This window comes from Dromiciops gliroides, chromosome 3, assembly GCF_019393635.1.
Source record: "Dromiciops gliroides isolate mDroGli1 chromosome 3, mDroGli1.pri, whole genome shotgun sequence".
In the NCBI taxonomy this organism is placed as follows: Eukaryota; Metazoa; Chordata; class Mammalia; order Microbiotheria; family Microbiotheriidae; genus Dromiciops; species Dromiciops gliroides.
This window is the reverse complement of record NC_057863.1, coordinates 622,586,400-622,603,489: the sequence shown is the minus strand read 5'-3', so window position 1 is coordinate 622,603,489 and position 17,090 is coordinate 622,586,400. Positions and strand designations below refer to the sequence as shown.

The 17,090-nt window shown below is 44.6% G+C and overlaps 1 protein-coding gene across 1 annotated transcript in view; it reads left to right on the top strand.

Annotated features, from left to right (window-relative positions):
- The window catches only part of TNFRSF8 (TNF receptor superfamily member 8), a 67,199-nt gene extending 51,219 nt beyond the window's left edge, over nt 1-15,980 (top strand). Inside the window, exons 7-13 of the mRNA XM_043997239.1 lie at nt 1,253-1,357; nt 2,041-2,087; nt 6,957-6,967; nt 7,606-7,611; nt 9,215-9,227; nt 11,921-12,113; nt 14,163-15,980. Coding sequence (XP_043853174.1) covers nt 1,253-1,357; nt 2,041-2,087; nt 6,957-6,967; nt 7,606-7,611; nt 9,215-9,227; nt 11,921-12,113; nt 14,163-14,401 — 614 coding nt within the window. The 3' untranslated portion in view covers nt 14,402-15,980. The remainder of the gene's footprint in view (nt 1-1,252; nt 1,358-2,040; nt 2,088-6,956; nt 6,968-7,605; nt 7,612-9,214; nt 9,228-11,920; nt 12,114-14,162) is intronic.
- The last annotated feature ends 1,110 nt before the right edge of the window (nt 15,981-17,090 follow it).

The window sequence follows — 17,090 nt, the reverse complement described above, 5'->3', positions numbered from 1 at the left end:
GTTCATTAAAAGATGAAACACTTTAAAAAGTGGAAAAGTTGGGGAATTACAGGTGTGGAATGTTGTATGCACTTTCAAATGAAGTCAGTGGATTGTTAGTTTGGATTAATTATTTTACTTTGTTATAAAAGAGCTCTCACAAGGTAAGGATAATTTTGAGAAGTTTGTAATATAAGAATATGTCAATACAACAAAAGAGAGAGGAGGGCATAGGAAGGAGGGGGAGGGAGGAGAGGAGAGAAAGAAAGAGAGGTAGGGAGAAGAGGGAGAGAGAGAAGAGAGAAACAAAGAGAGGAGAGAGAAGAAAGACAGAGAGGGGGAGAGGAGAAGAGAAGAGAAGAGAAGAGAAGAGAAGAGAAGAGAAGAGAAGAGAAGAGAAGAGAAGAGAAGAGAAGAGAAGAGAAGAGAAGAGAAGAGAAGAGAAGAGAAGAGAAGAGAAGAGAAGAGGAGAGGAGAGAGAGAGAAGAGAGAGAGAAAAGAACACAAAAAAGAAGAGACAAAGAGAAAGAGAGAAATGAAGGGGCAGCTAGGTGGTGCAGTGGATAAAGCATCAGCCCTGGATTCAGGAGGACCTGAGTTCAAATGTGACCTCAGACACTTGACACTTACTAGCTGTGTGACCCTGGGCAAATCACTTAACCCTCATTACCCCGCCCCCCCCAATATCTATATCTATATCTATATCTATATCTATCTATCTAATCTATCTATCTATCTATCAGTAGAGGAGAGAGAAGAGAGACAAAAAGAAGAAGGAAGAGACAGACAGAGAGAGGAGAGACAGAGGCAGAGGCAGAGAAAAACAGAGACAAAGAGGAAGAGCATGCAGTATAGCTGTGTGACCCTGGGCAAGTCACTTAACCCTCATTACCCCGCCAAATATAGATATAGATATAGATATAGATATAGATATAGATATAGATATAGATATAGATATAGATATAGATATAGATATATAGAGAGGAGAGACAAAAAGAGAAAAGAGAAAGAAGAAACAGACAGAGAGAGGGAGAAAGGAGAGACAGAGACAGAGGCAGAGGCAGAGGCAGAGAAAAATAGAGACAGAGAGGGAGAGCATGCAATGTGGCTCAACAGACCTACCTACCAGGGCTTCTGTCTGGTTGGTGGGGTTGGCTTGGCGAGGTTCCCCCTAGTGGTTATGTCGGGGAATTTCCCCCCCAGCCTTTATGGAGATTGGAATGGAGCAGGCACCAGAGAGAAAGCCTTGGGATTGATTGCTCTTGTGTTGCAGGCTCTGAGTCTCTTTTCTGGCTGGTGACGATCTTTGCTGTGACGTTTGGCTTTGTTCTCTTCCTGATCTGTCAGCAGAGAGCCTGCAGGAAGGGGATTCTGCAGAGTGAGTGCACGTTCTGCCCCAGGGAGCCATTGGTGGTGGGGAGCGGGCAGGGGAGACTGACTGGTGCCTGGGGGAGATTCCGTCCTGAGCGTGGCAGGAGATCTCAGTTCTATCCTGGGCTCTTCTCCTTGGGGCTGTGTACTCCATGGGCAAGGTGTTTTACCTATCCAGGACCTCAGTCTCCTCATCTGTAAAGTGGGGGTGGCAAGAGTATTTGCTCTTTTTTTTTTTTAGTGAGGCAATTGGGGTTAAGTGACTTGCCCAGGGTCACACAGCTAGTCAGTGTTAAGTGTCTGAGGCCGGATTTGAACTCAGGTCCTCCTGACTCCAGGGCCGGTGCTCTATCCACTGCGCCACCTAGCTGCCCCGAGTATTTGCTTTTTAGTCAAAGGACCTGGGTGTAAACCCCACCTCTGACACTTGCTAGCAGCTCTGTGACCTTGGCTGTTTAACTGCCTTAGGTTTCAGGGGGTCAGGCCAGATGGATGACCTTCAAGGTCTCCTCCATTCACTCCCATTCACTGGCTACCTCCTTTATGGGCTTGTTGCAAGGAAAACATGTTGCAGCTCTTAAAACCTTCATAGAAATAAGTATTATTGTTATAATTATTCCTTACCCTTGTCCCTGCCCCTAAGATTCTAGAAAGAACCAGCCCTTGCAGGTCTCCCATCTTCTCTTTCAGAGTTTCACCTGTATTCTGGCCAAACCTTCCAACCCGAGAAACTGTCTGTGGGTAAGTGCGGGGAGGAGGTTTATGGGCAAGGAGAGGGAGGGAGCACTGGCTGAGCAGGAGGAGCCTTAAAATGTGACCTTGAGCATAATCCTTCCTTTCTCTGTCTCAGGACTCGGCTATCCCTACTATAAAATAAAATAAGGCATCTGGGGGATGGGGAAGGAAATCACTGACTGGTTGGAGCCTATGAACTCCCATGGTCCTGTCTTGCCTGCCACCAGCACCCTTCCTTGAGAGCTGTTTTTCTGGGGGATAAATTTTTTAAAACTCTCAGTATTTATTTTCTCTCCTTTTTACACTTATTGCCATGACAGATAACTCTTGAATTCATTTGTTTTCTTTTATTTGTCCATTTGCTCAACAAATTTTTAAAAATTTAATTCAATTAAACTTGACAAACATTTATAAAAGCCCTACTATGTGCTAGGCACTGGCCATCGTCCATGCCCTCAAGGAGATTCTTTCAATTTGGTTGCCACCACAGGTACCCAGATAAGGATGCAGACATTATATACAAGTAATTTCAAGACAGAGAGAAAGTAACTGGAGGGATTAGAAAAGACCTTTTCGGGGCAGCTAGATGGTGTAGTAGATAGAGCACCGGCCCTGGATTCAAGAAGACCTGAGTTCAAATCCAGCTTCAGACACTTTACACTTACATTAGCTGTGTGACCCTGGGCAAGTCACTTAACCCCAACTGCCTCACCAATCCCCCTCCCCCCCAAAAAAAAAGGAAAAAAAAAGAAAAGACCTTTTCTCGGAGGTGGCGGCTGAGCTATGGTTTGATAAAAAAAGGGATTTCTCCACTTGAAGGAAACATGAGGAGGGATTGGGCAAAGGCCAAGAGGTGGGAATTTGAGGGATATATTTCAGGGGCAGCAAGAAGACTGATGCAGCTGTTGGTTTAGGTTATAGTTTAACTAGGCCTGAGCTCCCTGTGAAATATCACCTAGAGCAGGATTTAAACTTTTTCTACTCATGACTCCTTTTCACCTGAGGAATTTTTATGCATCCCTGGGTATATAGGTATATAGCAAAGCTTCTTTTTTTTTTTTTAAGCAGGGCAATGAAGGTTAAGTGACTTTCCTAGGGTCACACAGCTAGAACGTATCAAGTGTCTGAGGCCAGATTTGAACTCAGGTCCTCCTGAATCCAGGGCTGGTGCTTTATCCACTGCGCCACCTAGCTGCCCTATCAAAGATTTTTAATCTTTTACTGTTGTCAAATTTTTCCCGAACCCCACATTCAGTTACTTGACCCTATATGGGGTTGCGACCTACAATTTAAAAAGCTAGGTCCTAGAGTCCAGACCAGGACAGCTAAAGGCCTTGGGCCTCGGACCTGCTGGCCGTGGATGGGCCATTGAAGAAGTTAATGAGGTCTTAGACTGAGTTGAGGCCTACCTCCTAGATGCAAGGAGGCGATAGTCCCAGTGCACCCTGCCCTGGTCAGACCACAGATGGAGTAGTGTGTTCAACTCTGGGTACCATGTTTTAGGATGGAGAGCATCCCAGAAGACGGCAATCAAGGCCTCAAGTCCATGCCATATAAAGATCAGTAGAAGTTACTGAGCATGGGAGAAGACTTAGAGGGGATTCAATAGCTATTTTGAAGGGCTGCCACTTAGAAAAACATGGATTAAATTAGGCAGCTAGATAGCAAAGAACACTGGACTTGGAGTCAAGACAGATCTGAGTTCAAATCCTGCCTCAGACACATACTGGGTGTATGACCTTGTATAAGTCATTTAACCCCTTTCTGCCTTTATTTCCTTATCCATAAAATGGGAAAATAATAGCACCTTTATCTCAGGGATCTTATGAGGATCAAATAGGATAATATTGGCAAAGTTTCATCTTAACCCTATCATCATCATCATTTTTCTGTCCCAGAGGGGAGACCTAGGAGCAATGAGGAAAAGTTGTGAAGTGATCACTTTGTGCTGGAGGGCAGCATGAGCCTCCTGACAATGAGAGCTATCCCCAAATGGCCTAGGCACCCTGGAGAGGGGAAAGGTTTCTCCTCACGAGAGACCCACCAGCAGAGGCTGGTATGGATTAGACTAGGTGGCCTCTGAGGTGCCCAGATACTTTCAGCCTTCACCGCCATTCAAGGGGGCATCACTTAAGCAATTGGAGCTTCTGGGATCCAGGCTGTTTTGGGGCCATTTGCCCTTGTCTGGGCTTTTGACATATGAATCAAAACGTGTCAAATTTCCCATTCATGCACTTTGAGTCTGACGTACCCGGTTTTACAATCAGATACGTCTGTTCAGTCAAAAGGGGGATTTTGGGGTTTTGATGGGCTCTAGCTTGTTTTTTTTCCATGAACTGGCAGGCTGAGAATCTCCTCAAAACAATTGCTTTCTTTCTTCAGTCCTTATTGAAATGAGAATTTCCGTTGCTGTTTTATTTTTTTTCTCTCTCGTTTGCAGTATTGTTGCAAAATAACCTTTTTAAAAAAATACAGATGGGAGGGGGCAGCTAGGTGGCACGGTGGATAGAGCACCGGCCCTGGAGTCAAGAGTACCTGAGTTCAAATCCAGCCTCAGACACTTAACACTTACCAGCTGTGTGACCCTGGGCAAGTCACTTAACCCCAATTGCCTCACTAAAAAACAAAAAACAAAAAACAAAAACAAAAAAATACAGCTGGGGGACAGCTAGGTGGTGCAGTAGATAGAGCACCAGCCCTGGATTCAGGAGGACCTGAGTTCAAATCTGGCCTCAGACCTTGGGCAAGTCACTTAACCCTCATTGCCTCATAAAAAAAAATAAATAAAATAAAAATTTTAAAAATTAAAAATACAGCTGAACACACGGCACCCCTAAATACCTGGATGTTATAAATGAGATGTTCCTGGCTCAGCCCTTGTGGGTCTCATCCAAGTCCTTGTGGACCATAGACCCACAAAACTGAAAAGTGAGCAGGACATACAACTTGACATGTATCTGTGTAGTGCAGTGGAATCAACACGGGCTCTGGAGTCGAAGAGGCCTGGATTCAAAACCTGCCTCTGATACCTACTACCTGTGTGGGTTTGGGCAAGTCACCACCTCTACAGGCACATCAATTCGACAGTAGAAGGGATCTCAGAAGTCCTCTAGTTTGTCACATCACTATTTAGAGCATTAACTTCCTGGTGTCATGGAATAATAGACATAGAGGTCAGAAAAGTCCAAGATCTCTAAGCCAACCTCCACATTTTATAGATGAGGAAACTGAGGTTCATTAGTGAAATGAATGGCCAGTAAAAAAACAAATAAAGAAAAGAAAATCATAGAAGAAAGAAATGACTTGACCAGGGTCACACAGCCAAGGAAGCATCACAAGTAGGAAGTGAACCCAGTTCTCCATGACTCCAAGCCCAGTGTTCTCTCTACCATGCCAAGCTGCCTCTCACTCAATCAAATGAGGGAGATCATCCCTACAATCCCTCCCACCTCGAAATGTGTGACTCCATGACCCTTAGGTAAAGAACAGGAAAGCTCCCATGATCCTTAGCACAACGAAATAGTCTTGGGAGCTCAGAATAATGAAATAAGCCCTCATCATGCTTGGATGGTTGCAGTTGTCCCCTAATTGGTCTCCCTTTCTCTTATCTCTCCTCTCTTCAACCAGCTGGTAAATTTTGATTTTCCTAAAATACAGATCTATGTCCCTCCTTTGCTCAAAATACTTCTGTGGCTCCCTGTAGGGCCAAATATAAATTTTTCTGTGTGGCATTTAAAGCACTTTATAACCATTCTATCTTTACAATCTTTTTTTTTTTTTTGCGGGGCAATGGGGATTAAGTGACTTCCCCAGGGTTACACAGCTGGTAAGTGTCAAGTGTCTGAGGCCAGATTTGAACTCAGGTACTCTTTTAATCCAGGGCCAGTGCTTTATCCACTGCACCACCTAGCCGCCCCCTTTACAATCTTATAACATATAATTCCCTTCAAAATCAAGTCAAATCAATAAGCATTTAAGCACCTACTATCAAACAATCAATAAACATTTATTAAGTGCCTACTATTAATCAATCAATAAAAATTTTATTAAGCACCTACTATGTGCCCAAGCACCATGCTAAGTGATAGGGATTCAAAGAAAGGCAAAAGCAGTTCCTGCTCAAGGAGCTCATTGTCTGAAGGGGAGAAAAACATGCAAACACCTATGTGTCAACCAAATAGATACAGGATGAATTCTAGATAATCTCAAAAGGAGGGCACTAGCATTTGAATGCACTAGCATAAGGATTGGAAAAGACCTCTTGCAAAAGATGGCATGTGAGCTGAGCCTTAAAGAAAGTGGAGGAGGGGGGAGAGTTAAGTGGCACTGGCCCTGGAGTCTGAAAGACCTGAGTTCAAATCTGACCTCAGATACTTATAAGCTGCGTGACCTTGGGCAAGTCACTTAACTCTGAATGCCTCCCCCAAAAAACTTTTTTTTTAAAAAAGAAAGCCAGGGAATTGAGGAGGGAGAGGAGGGAAAATAGGAGGGAAATACATGGAGTCAGGTGATGGAGGAACAGCAAGGAAGCCAGTGTCACTAGATTGTGGAGTTTATGGAAGGGAGGAAGGTGTAAGAAGACTAGAAAGGTAGGTTGGGGTCAGATTAAGAGAGGCTTTAAGAGTGAAACAGAGAATTTTTATTTTATGCTGGAGATGATAGGGAGCCACCAGTGTTTATTAAATAGGGGAGTAACATGGTCAGACCTGTCCTTTAGGAAGACCGGTTTGACAGCTGAGTGGAGGGTGGACTGGAGTGTGGGGAGACTTGAGGGAGAGAGAACAACCAGTAGGCTGGTGGCAGTGTCAGAGGAGAGAGGAAGGGTATATGAGAGATGGTGCCAAGGTACAACCCATAGGAAGTGGTAACAGACTGGATATGGGTGTGAAAGATTGAGAAGGACATTTCATTTGTGAGCCTGGCTGATTGGAGGATAGTGGTGCCTTCAACAATAATAAGAAAGTTAGGAAGAAGGAAACATCTTTTGGGGAAAGATGATGAGTTCTGTTTTGGACCTGTAGAGTTTAAGATGTCTACAGGACATTCAGTTTGAGATATTTAATAGGCAGTTGGAGATGCAAGACTGGAGGTTGGGAGAGTTGGTTAGGGCTGGATCATAGACTGAAGAATTATCAGCATCAAGATGACATAAAAGAATGAAGGGGAGCTGATGAGATCACCAAATGAAATAGCACAGAGGGTGTAGGGAAAGGGGTCCAGGATAGAGCCTTGGGTGTCTGCCATGGTTAATGGGCACACACATTCCAGCCCAGCCAAACACACCTCTTTGTTTCTTGTATTTACCATCTCCAGGACTATTACCATTGCCTTCACTAGTTTGTGTGCTTGGAAAGCACTCTTATCTACTTGAAATGTGTGTAAATTGGGTGTAAATCATTTCAAAAAATTTTTAAATGCTTTATAAAATTCAGATATGATGTCTAGAAGTTTTGTCTACCCTTAAAATATGAAGATTTCTCATTTATTCATGCATGGAGTGCTGGACTTGGACTCATGAAGACCTGGGTTCAAATCCTGCCTAAAATCTTGACCGTATGACTTTGAACAAGTCACCAAACCTCTTTTTTGGCCTCAGTTTCTGAGAGAACTGAAAGAGAACAAGGATGGTGATAACCCTAGTACCCTACCTACAGGACCGTTGTAAGGCTCAAAGGGGATGATGCCATTAAGTGATCACCAGACTTTCAGTGTCTGTGGGGAAGCAGCATGGAGTGGTGAGTGGGTAGAGAGCTAAACGATAAACTAGGAAGACACGTGACACATCCTGGCTGTGTGAGCCTAGTCACGTCCCTTAATCTCTCAGTGCTTCAGGAAACTCCTAAATACTACAAGTTAGAAGAGGAGGTGCCAGCCAGCGTGGTTGGTAGAGGAAGTGTCCTCACTTTTAAGTTCTCTCTGTCAATGACATCACAAGTCCCTTTCCTTGGATTCAGTAAATGATGTCAGTGATGGTCGTGATGCAAAGGAATATGTCACAGACTTTTTTTTAAAGGGAATTCCCAACAATAGTAGCAGTGTGGGAATTATTGAATGAATAAAGTGTTTATTAAATGCTTACTGTAGGCACAGCTCTCTACTAAGCATTGGGGATAAAAATAGAAAAGCAACATGGTTCCTTCTCTCAAGGAGGAGACAACCCATATGGAAGGGTTAGGTTGCCAGTCAGATGCCAAATTCCCATGGTCTGTAGAGTACAGAGGAAATAAAGCAGATGCCGATGCCTCTTTTTTAGTGTCATCTCCACTGATAAAATCATATCAGTTTCGTATAATGAACCATTTGACATTGCCAAGGACTATAGTTGCAAGAACTTTGTTTTCTAAGTGTTTGGTAGAATAAGTGTGTGAAGTCCTAAGGGGACTACTTGGAAAAGGTTAATACTCATTTCCTGTATTTTAAGTTCTAAACTATTTCTTAACCTACTTCATATAATTATGATGTCATATTGTTATCGTTTTAATCACATCCTAGAAGTTCGGAAACGGTTTAGCCAAGTATTTTGAGGACATTAGGGGATATTGATGTAATTAATAGAAAGTAAAATTTAGCCATATATATATCACTAACCTTAGAAATTAAGATCAGTAACAGTTTTGACTTCCTGGTCCTTTGCTGTTTCCATCAAAGATGGATTCATATGCTTCAAAGATATTGCTTATACTTTTTTAAAATTAAATTTTCTTTTTTCTTAATCAACAAGCATTTGTTTTCTCTTCTTCCCATCTTTCTCTGGTCTGTTTCCTCTATGGTATCATTTGGGGCTCTTACTAATGGTGTTGCCAAGAAGTTGAGCAGGAGTTGTAGTCCGAGGTACTGGGTTCAAATCCCACCTTTGATGCTTCCTGTCTTCTGTGACCTTAGGCAAGTCTGTTTACTTCTTCAGGCTTCATTTTAATCATCTGTAAACGAGGGGGTTGGATTTGATGTGTGAGGTCCCATCCACTTCTAGGTCTGTGCTCCTCTGCTTCCTCTCAGGGCCTCAGTTTCTTTCTTTGTAAAATGAGATCCGATTAGGGGAACAACCTCTAAATCTCTGCTCCATCAGGATCTCCATGGGAACTCACTGATTTGTTGTTGTTGTTGTTTGTGTTCTAGATCGAAACCACAGGACAAATTGCCAAGTAAGTCAGCCCTCCCCGCCCAGGCAAAGAATCCCCTAAAGCTTTCCCTTCCTACAACAGCTTCCACCAGATCCCCTGAGGGTTAATATCTCTTCTGGCCTTCTGGATCGAGGGAGCTGTGTGTGTCTGGGAGGCTGGGCTGGGAGCTGTCCAGCCTTCTACCCACCCACCGCTCAGTCTTTTCGCCTGAGGTAGGAGAGGCTTAGACTGGGGAGGGCTTTCTCCTGCTGCGCTGGAATGGATGCCAGGAACCCAAGCCACAGCTGCTGGCTTGTCCCACCGGGGTTTTCCAGGATGGAGTGGCAACCAGCCACCTTCGGACACTGTCTCACTCTTGATTTTTCAGCTCATGGCTGGGGCCTGAGCAGAGCCTAGAGGGCCTAGGACAAAGATACCATTCCCTTGTCTCCTTCCTTTCAACCTGCCCCGCCCAGGGACCTTTTTGGCTGGTGAGAGGAAGGAAGAAAAGAAGCAACCAAGCATTTATGAAGTGCGTGCTCCCTGCTGGGCATTTTACAACTATCTCGTTGAGTCCTTACAACAACCCTGGGAAATTGGTCCTACTATAATTCTCCATTATACAGTTGAGGAGACAGACAAACAGAAGTTAATTAGGTGACTTGCCCAGGGTCATACAGCTAGTAAGTATCTAAGGCCAGATTTGAACTCAAGTCTTCTAGACTCTAGACTAAGAGCTTTTTCCACTTTACCAGCCTAGGGAGTTGTCGGGCATCCCCCTCTTCCCGTGTATCCCCGAAAGAGCAGGGTGCTAGAGCTGAGTGATGGTAACCTCAGAGGTCAGGTGACCTGGTGGGGGGGGGGGTAGACTTAAGGGCCGGCCAGGGTGAAGGGAAGGAAACTGGACTGTAGTTACAGCTTTGAATTCCCTGCCCTCAGAGGCCCTGTCCTTTTGGCTCTTCTCTCCTTCCCCTCCCCTTTTCCCACCCCCCCTCCCCGGGGTGCCTTCAGTGCCAAGACCTTAGCATTGCTCTTTTCTAATATGAAGATTTAACAGCAGGAATGGGGGAGGGGAAAGGTGTCATAGTCCATTATGGTGATAATCAGTCCCCTACTTCCCCCATTCCTCCAGCCCAGGAGATTAAGGTTTATGAAATTAATCTCCCAGTCAAGACCTGTCTGGGACAGTGAAAGTTGTCTAGGCAAAGTCTAGCTTCATCAAAGATCTCTGGAAGAGTAAGAATTAATTCTTGACTCATAATATCAGAGCTGGGAGGGCCCCATAGACAGTCTCTCTTTCAATCCCCAGTCTTCATTGCATCCCTACTGTGTGCCCATCCTTGTGTTGTGCTATGCCAGGGAGCACAAAAGTGTAAGATGTGATCCCTGCCTTTGAGCTTCTAGTCTAGATGGGATAACAGGACACCCAGATGTGCCCATGAAATGGTTGGATTCCATAAGATACCATGTGATCAAGTGCTCAACTACAGTCCATTGCTAAGAGATAGAGAAGTTCCTTTGAAGAGGTAGTGTAGTATAGTGGCTAGAGTACTCAACTTAGGGTCAGGAAGACCAGAGTTGAAATCCTGACCCAGATGCTGACTTGTTGTGCAACCCTGGGCAAGTCATTTAACCTTCCCCAGCCTCAGTTTCCTCATCTAAAAAATGAAGAAGGTTGCACTCAGTGGCCTTGTAGAGCTATTTGACTCTGGGGTGGGGCAAGTCAATTCACCTCTCTTTGCCTCAGTTTATTCGGCTGAAAATGGAAATACTAATAGCACCTACCTCACTGGGTTGCTGTGAAATTCAAATGAGATAAAAAATATATATATGTAAAAATATATGTGTACATAGAAAATAGTATATATACTATGTATCTATAGTACTAGTTACTCCTAACCACACTGATCTCAGAATAATAATATTAATAATAATGGCTAATATCCACATATATGTGCATATATACTATGGGCAGGTAGGTGATTCAGTGGATAGAACTCTGGGCCTGGAGTCAGGAAGATCTGAGTTCAAATCCAGCCTAGGACATTTACTAGCTATGTGGGCAAATCACTTAACCCTGTTTGCCTCAGTTTCTTTACCTGTAAAATAAGCTGGAGAAGGAAATGTCTAAATCACTCCAGTGTCTTTGGCAAGAAAACCCCAAATGGGCTAGCTAAGGTCAGATACAACTGAAATGACTTAAAAACAACATATATAACTATATATACACACTATATATACATATAGTATATATATGCATATATATATATACATACACATATACGCACATATACATCTATTTAAGCTATCTGCCTATCCATCCCTCTCTACCTGCCTATCATCTCTCTCTGTCTTGTCTGTCTGTCTATTTGTCTGTCTGTCTATCTCTCTATCATCTATCTGCCTAGCCATCTCTCCCTCTTCCTATCCATCCATCTGTCTTTGTCTCTCTGTCTCCATCTCTCTGTTTCTCTGTGTGTGTGTGTGTGTGTGTGTGTGTGTGTGTGTGTGTGTCTGACTCTCTGTCTCTGTCTCTCTCACCAAGCCAGAAGCTTGGCTCTGACAGAAGTGGGTGTAGCTCCCCCCAACACACACACACACCCTTCCTCACACCAAAGTTCTCAGCATCGGGTGTAAGGCTTCTCATTGGTATTCATAGCCCCAGTTTGGGTCTCTCCTATTGCAGGGGTCATATTGGGTTCCTTCATTCTTCAAACTCATGTTCTCTATGTCAGCAGCCTGGGAGTCTTTCAAAGAATTCGGAGATCTCTGAAAAGCAAGGGTTAATGAGTAGTCGTTCTGCTCCAGAGATGAACTGCCACGTGACCTCCTCCAGGGATCTGGATCTGAAAGCTACTGAGAATCTTGGCCCTGGGGACCTTCCGGAGCCCAGGGCCACCACCACGGAACACACCAATAACCAGATTGGTGAGTCACCGGGGGTCTGGTATGAAAAGCTATCTGGTTGGGAGGAGCTGAGACCTTGACCAAGGAAAACTTCATTAGCAATTGAAAGGGTCATCGAAGTACAAAGATTATTCCTCCTTGTAGGCTTGGTGGCAGGTTAGCTGGGTTCAGACCCAGCTCCAGTACTTACTACTGTGTGATCTTGGGCAAATCATGTAACCTCTCTGGGTCTCAGTCTTTCACAAAATGAGAGTATTAGAATGAAGGAGAAATTTAAAGCTGAGAGGACCCTTAGCAGAAATCTCTTCTGATCCCCTCATGAGGTAACTGAGAGGCTGAACAGTCCAAGGCCACGCAGGTCCTGGGCAAAGCTGGGATTTGAACACAAACCCTTTGACTGCGTAGCCAACATTCTCTTGTACCGCCACATGTTCCTGAATGGGAGTTGTCTCTATGGTTTCAAGTAATCCACGGGGTCTTCGGACCATACTTCGAGAGCTGTTGATCTGGTCCAACCCCTCATTTTACACATGAGGGAACTTGAGGCCCAGAGTTGCTCGACTTGACCCAGGTAGTCAGCAGCAGACCTGAGATTGAAATCCAGGTGCTCTCCTTACATCCAGTCCTTTTTCCCCCCATTAGACTCCACTGTGCCTGACATGTAAGCAAGGATATGCTCTGCCTAGTGGCTGGTATTTAACAGGACTGGGTGTCTGCCCAGGTCCTTCCAGGCTGGTGTCCCAAGGAAGGAGAAGCCTGTTGCCTGGGGAGATGCCTACAGTAGATGGAGCCCTGGAGAAAGCATCAAGTCTATCCTGAACATGTCATTTGGTCACCTCTTCAGCCAAGGGATCAAGCAGAGCTATCCAAGATCCCCTAATCCCAGAGCCCAGAATGGGAGCTGAAGGCTTGGCTCCTTCTTGTCATCCTCCACCTTCCAGCTAATCCAGAGCCAGAGAGACAACTCCCACTCGGGGCCTTGGGATCAGGACATCATAAGGTCATAAATCTAGAGCTGCAGAGGACCTGAGGTCCAGGCAGGTGAAATAGCTCTGAAGCTTAGGATCATGGCTATAGGGCTTAGACACCATCTATTCCCCCTCTATTTTACCGATGAGAAGATGTCAGCCTTGTGGTTAAGTGATGTGCCCAAGGACATATGGATGCTAAATGTCTGTAGTGGGGTTTAGACCCACTGCCCCTGATTCCCAACCTGTACTTCATCTTAGAGAATCAGGGTGCTGCTTACCAAACAGCACAGCTGGGATCCCACAGAGAGTCTAAATGATAGCTCTGGTGTTTCCCAGGGGAGGGTCTCCCAAGATCATGCTGGGCACTGGGGAGCCTTTTGCTCCACGCCCCACCCACCCCACATTAGTCCCCAGTGGACCGGCCACGTGAGAAACCATGGTTCCCCACAGAGAGCAACTTCTCTAAATTCAGCAGGCAGGGGGACGGGAAGTAGCTGCTTCTGGAGCAAGGGGAGGAGGGAAGAGGGAAGAGGTAGGTAGTTTCTGCAGTAGGGCTGAGGCCTCCTTAACTTGTTACCTGCCAAAACTGCTTCCAGCGGGCTTATAGAACCGTCCTGTGACCTCTACCAGTTGAGTAACCCTGATCAAGTCATGTCACTGATTCCAAGGCAACTCATCATGACAGAAAGTAGAGGGGATTTTCTTATCCAAGAGTTTCCCGTGCCAGTAAAATCACAGGTCCAAGGACTATCCCTGGTCTTATAAAATAAAGGAGGGGCAGCTAGGTGATGCAGTGAAAAGAGCACTAGCCCTGGAGTCAGGAGGACCAGCCTCAGACATTTACTAGCTGTGCGACCCTGGCCAAGTCATTTCACCCCAATTGCCTCACCCCTAAAATAAAAATAAAACAAAGAGTCTCTACACCTCAGTTCCTTCATCTATAAAATGGGATTAATAATAGCACCTATCTCCCAGGGCCCCTAGGGAGGTCATGTTTATAAAATGTTTCACAACCCTTAAAAAACTCTATAGAAATGTTCTTTGGGATCATTATGATGTCAGTCCAAATCCAGCTTCACACCGTCCTCTTGTCTTGCAGAGAACATCTACATCATGAAAGCCGACACAGTGATTGTGGGGTCTGTGGCTAGAGTGTCTGAAGGCAGGAACCCCGCCACGACCTTGGAACTTGAGGAGGAGACCCTGGCGGCAGACCGGTCTACCCATTACCCAGAGCAGGAGACGGAGCTGTCCCCTGGGGGGCACACTGAAGTCATGTTCTCTGTGGAGGAGGAAGGCAAGGGCTACCACTGGCCGACAGCTGTGTCTGCAGAGTGAAGGCCGGCCTGGGCCAGAGGAAGGAGGTCAGGCATCTCCGAGAGGGAGCTCAGGAAGCTGAGGCGACACCTGGGGGCTCAGCTGGGGGGCCATTTCTCCAGGCCACGGGTCTCGGGCCCGAAGCCTGAGCTGACTTGCCTGAATTGCTTTATGGATTATGCTGGAATGTTCACGTGGGTCTTCTGGCTTTGGCCAGACCTACATTTTAAAGAAAGAAGAGACCCAGGGACAAGAAGGGAGCTGAACAGGATGTTTGGTTTGCTGGGGGAGACAGAAGGGCTTATCCTTCCCCATCATCTCTCCTTTGCTCCCCTGGAAGCCAGGCCCGGACCTCCATTAGGGGGCCTGGAATCCCTTTTGTCCAGAGGGGCTGGCTTTGGCCCTTGGTCATGGTTTACTCTTCCCCCACATCCAACACCCTTTGGTTCCCTTCCTGAAATGCTTCTGAGGGACAGACTGGCACACGCCTTACTGTAAATATGCCACTCAGAGGATGTGGGTGCCTCCAAAGTAGGTTCTCAACCAGTCCCCCGTGGGTGTGCCACCTGACTCAAAAGGGAAGTCCAACTGGGATTTGTGTTCACAGTATAGTGCCTCCTCTTCAGATCGAGTGAGCCCTGGGCAAAGATCAGTGGATCACAGTTCAAGGGCACTCCTGCCTGGCAGGGGACTGGTGGGAGGCCCCTAGCTGCTGCTGACCATTCCAATCAAAAGGCCCTGTTGACCCACCAGTCTTAGTGATATCTGGGTAGATACCAGGTGCCCATCTTCAATGCCATCTTCCTTTGTACTCACTACTTCCTCAGTCCTCCTGGTATCACCTGAAATGACCCCCATTTTGGATATGAGATTTTCTAGTAGGCAGGGCCTACCTGTCATCTGGAGTAGAAGTTTTCTAGACCCTGAGCCCCCTAACTTTCTTTCCCTTCTGGCTTAAACTGGTGGAGAGCATGAAGGGAAACCTTGAAGTGAGGGAGATCCAGGTTTAAATCCTACCTGATACTTAGCAGCTGTGTGACCCTGGGCAAGTCGTTTAAGTTCTTTTTGCCTCACTTTCCTTGTTGGTAAGATAAGAGGTGATACCGCCTAACTTCATACCCTGAAAAGTAGAGGGGTAGAGGGAAGCAGTGGAGGAAAATGGAAATAGGAAAACGGCAAAAGAGCTAGACCCACCTGGAGCCTTTGGTTCTCCCTTATGCAGCCTCCTCTTCTTTTTGAGGGAGTTTATTGGCCCTCCCAGAATGATAAAGAAGTAACTTTATGGGGAGGGGGGTCCCAATGATGGTTAAGTGACTTGCCCAGGATCACACAGCTAGTAAGTGTCAAGTGTCTGAGGCTGGATTTGAACTCAGGTCCTCCTGAGTCCAGGGACTGTGCTTTATCCACTGCACCACCTAGTTGCCCCCTAGAAAAGTAACTTTCACTAAGAATTGCTGAGCTTCAGCATTCATTCCTATTAAAAACACTAGAGAGCATAGGAATAGGTGATAAACAGTGTCTACTAAAACCGTCTGCAAACATTATATGTAATAAAGATAAGTTAGAGGCATTCCCAATAAGATCAGGAGTGAAACAGGAATGTCCGTTATCACCTCTTTTATTCAATATTGTACTAGAAATGTTAGTTTTAGCAATAAGAGAAGAAAAAGGAATTGAAGAAATTAGAATAGGCAAAGAAGAAACAAAACTATCACTCTTTGCAGATGAAATGATGGTATACTTACAGAATCAACTAAAAAACTATTTGAAATAATTAACAACTTTAGTAAAGTTGCAGATATAAAATAAATCAACATAAATCATCAGCATTTCTATATATGACCATCAAAGCCCAGCAGGAGGAGATAGAAAGCAAAATTACATTTAAAATAACTGTAGACAATATAAAATATTTGGGAGGCTACCTGCCAAGACAAACTCAGAAACTATGTGAACACAATTACAAAACACTTTTCATACAGATAAAATCAGATCTAAATAATTGAAAAAATATCAATTGTTCATGGATAGGCCAAGCTAATATAATAAAATGACAATTCTGACTAAATTAATTTACTTATTCAGTGCCATACCAATCAGACAACCTAAAAATTATTTTATAGAACTAGAAAAAAATAACAAAATTTATCTGGAAGAACAAAAGGTCAAGAATATCAAGGGAACTAATGAAAAAATGCATAGAAAGGTGGGCTAGGCATACCAAATCTAAAGCTATACTATAAAGCAGCAGTCATAAAAACTATTTGGTACTGGTCAAGAAACAGAGTGGTGGATCAGTGGAATAGGTTAGGCACAGGAGACAGTAGTAAATGACTATAGTAATCTACTGTTTGAAAAACCCAAAGACTCCAGATTCTGGAATAAGAACTCACTATCTGACAAAAACTGTTGGGAAAACTGGAAGGCAGTATAGCTGAAACTAGGCATGGATCAACATCTTACAACATATACCAAAATAAGGTCAAAATGGGTATGTGATTTGGACATAAAGGGTGATATCACAGGCAAATTAGAAAAGGAAGGAATAATTTACCTGTCAGATCTATGGAGAGAAGAATTTATGACCAAACAAGAGATAGGGAATATTATGAAGTGCAAAATGAATAATTTTGATTACATTAAATTAAAAAGTCTTAGTACAAACAGAAGCAATACAGCCAAAAAGGAAAGCAGAAATCTGGGAAACAAT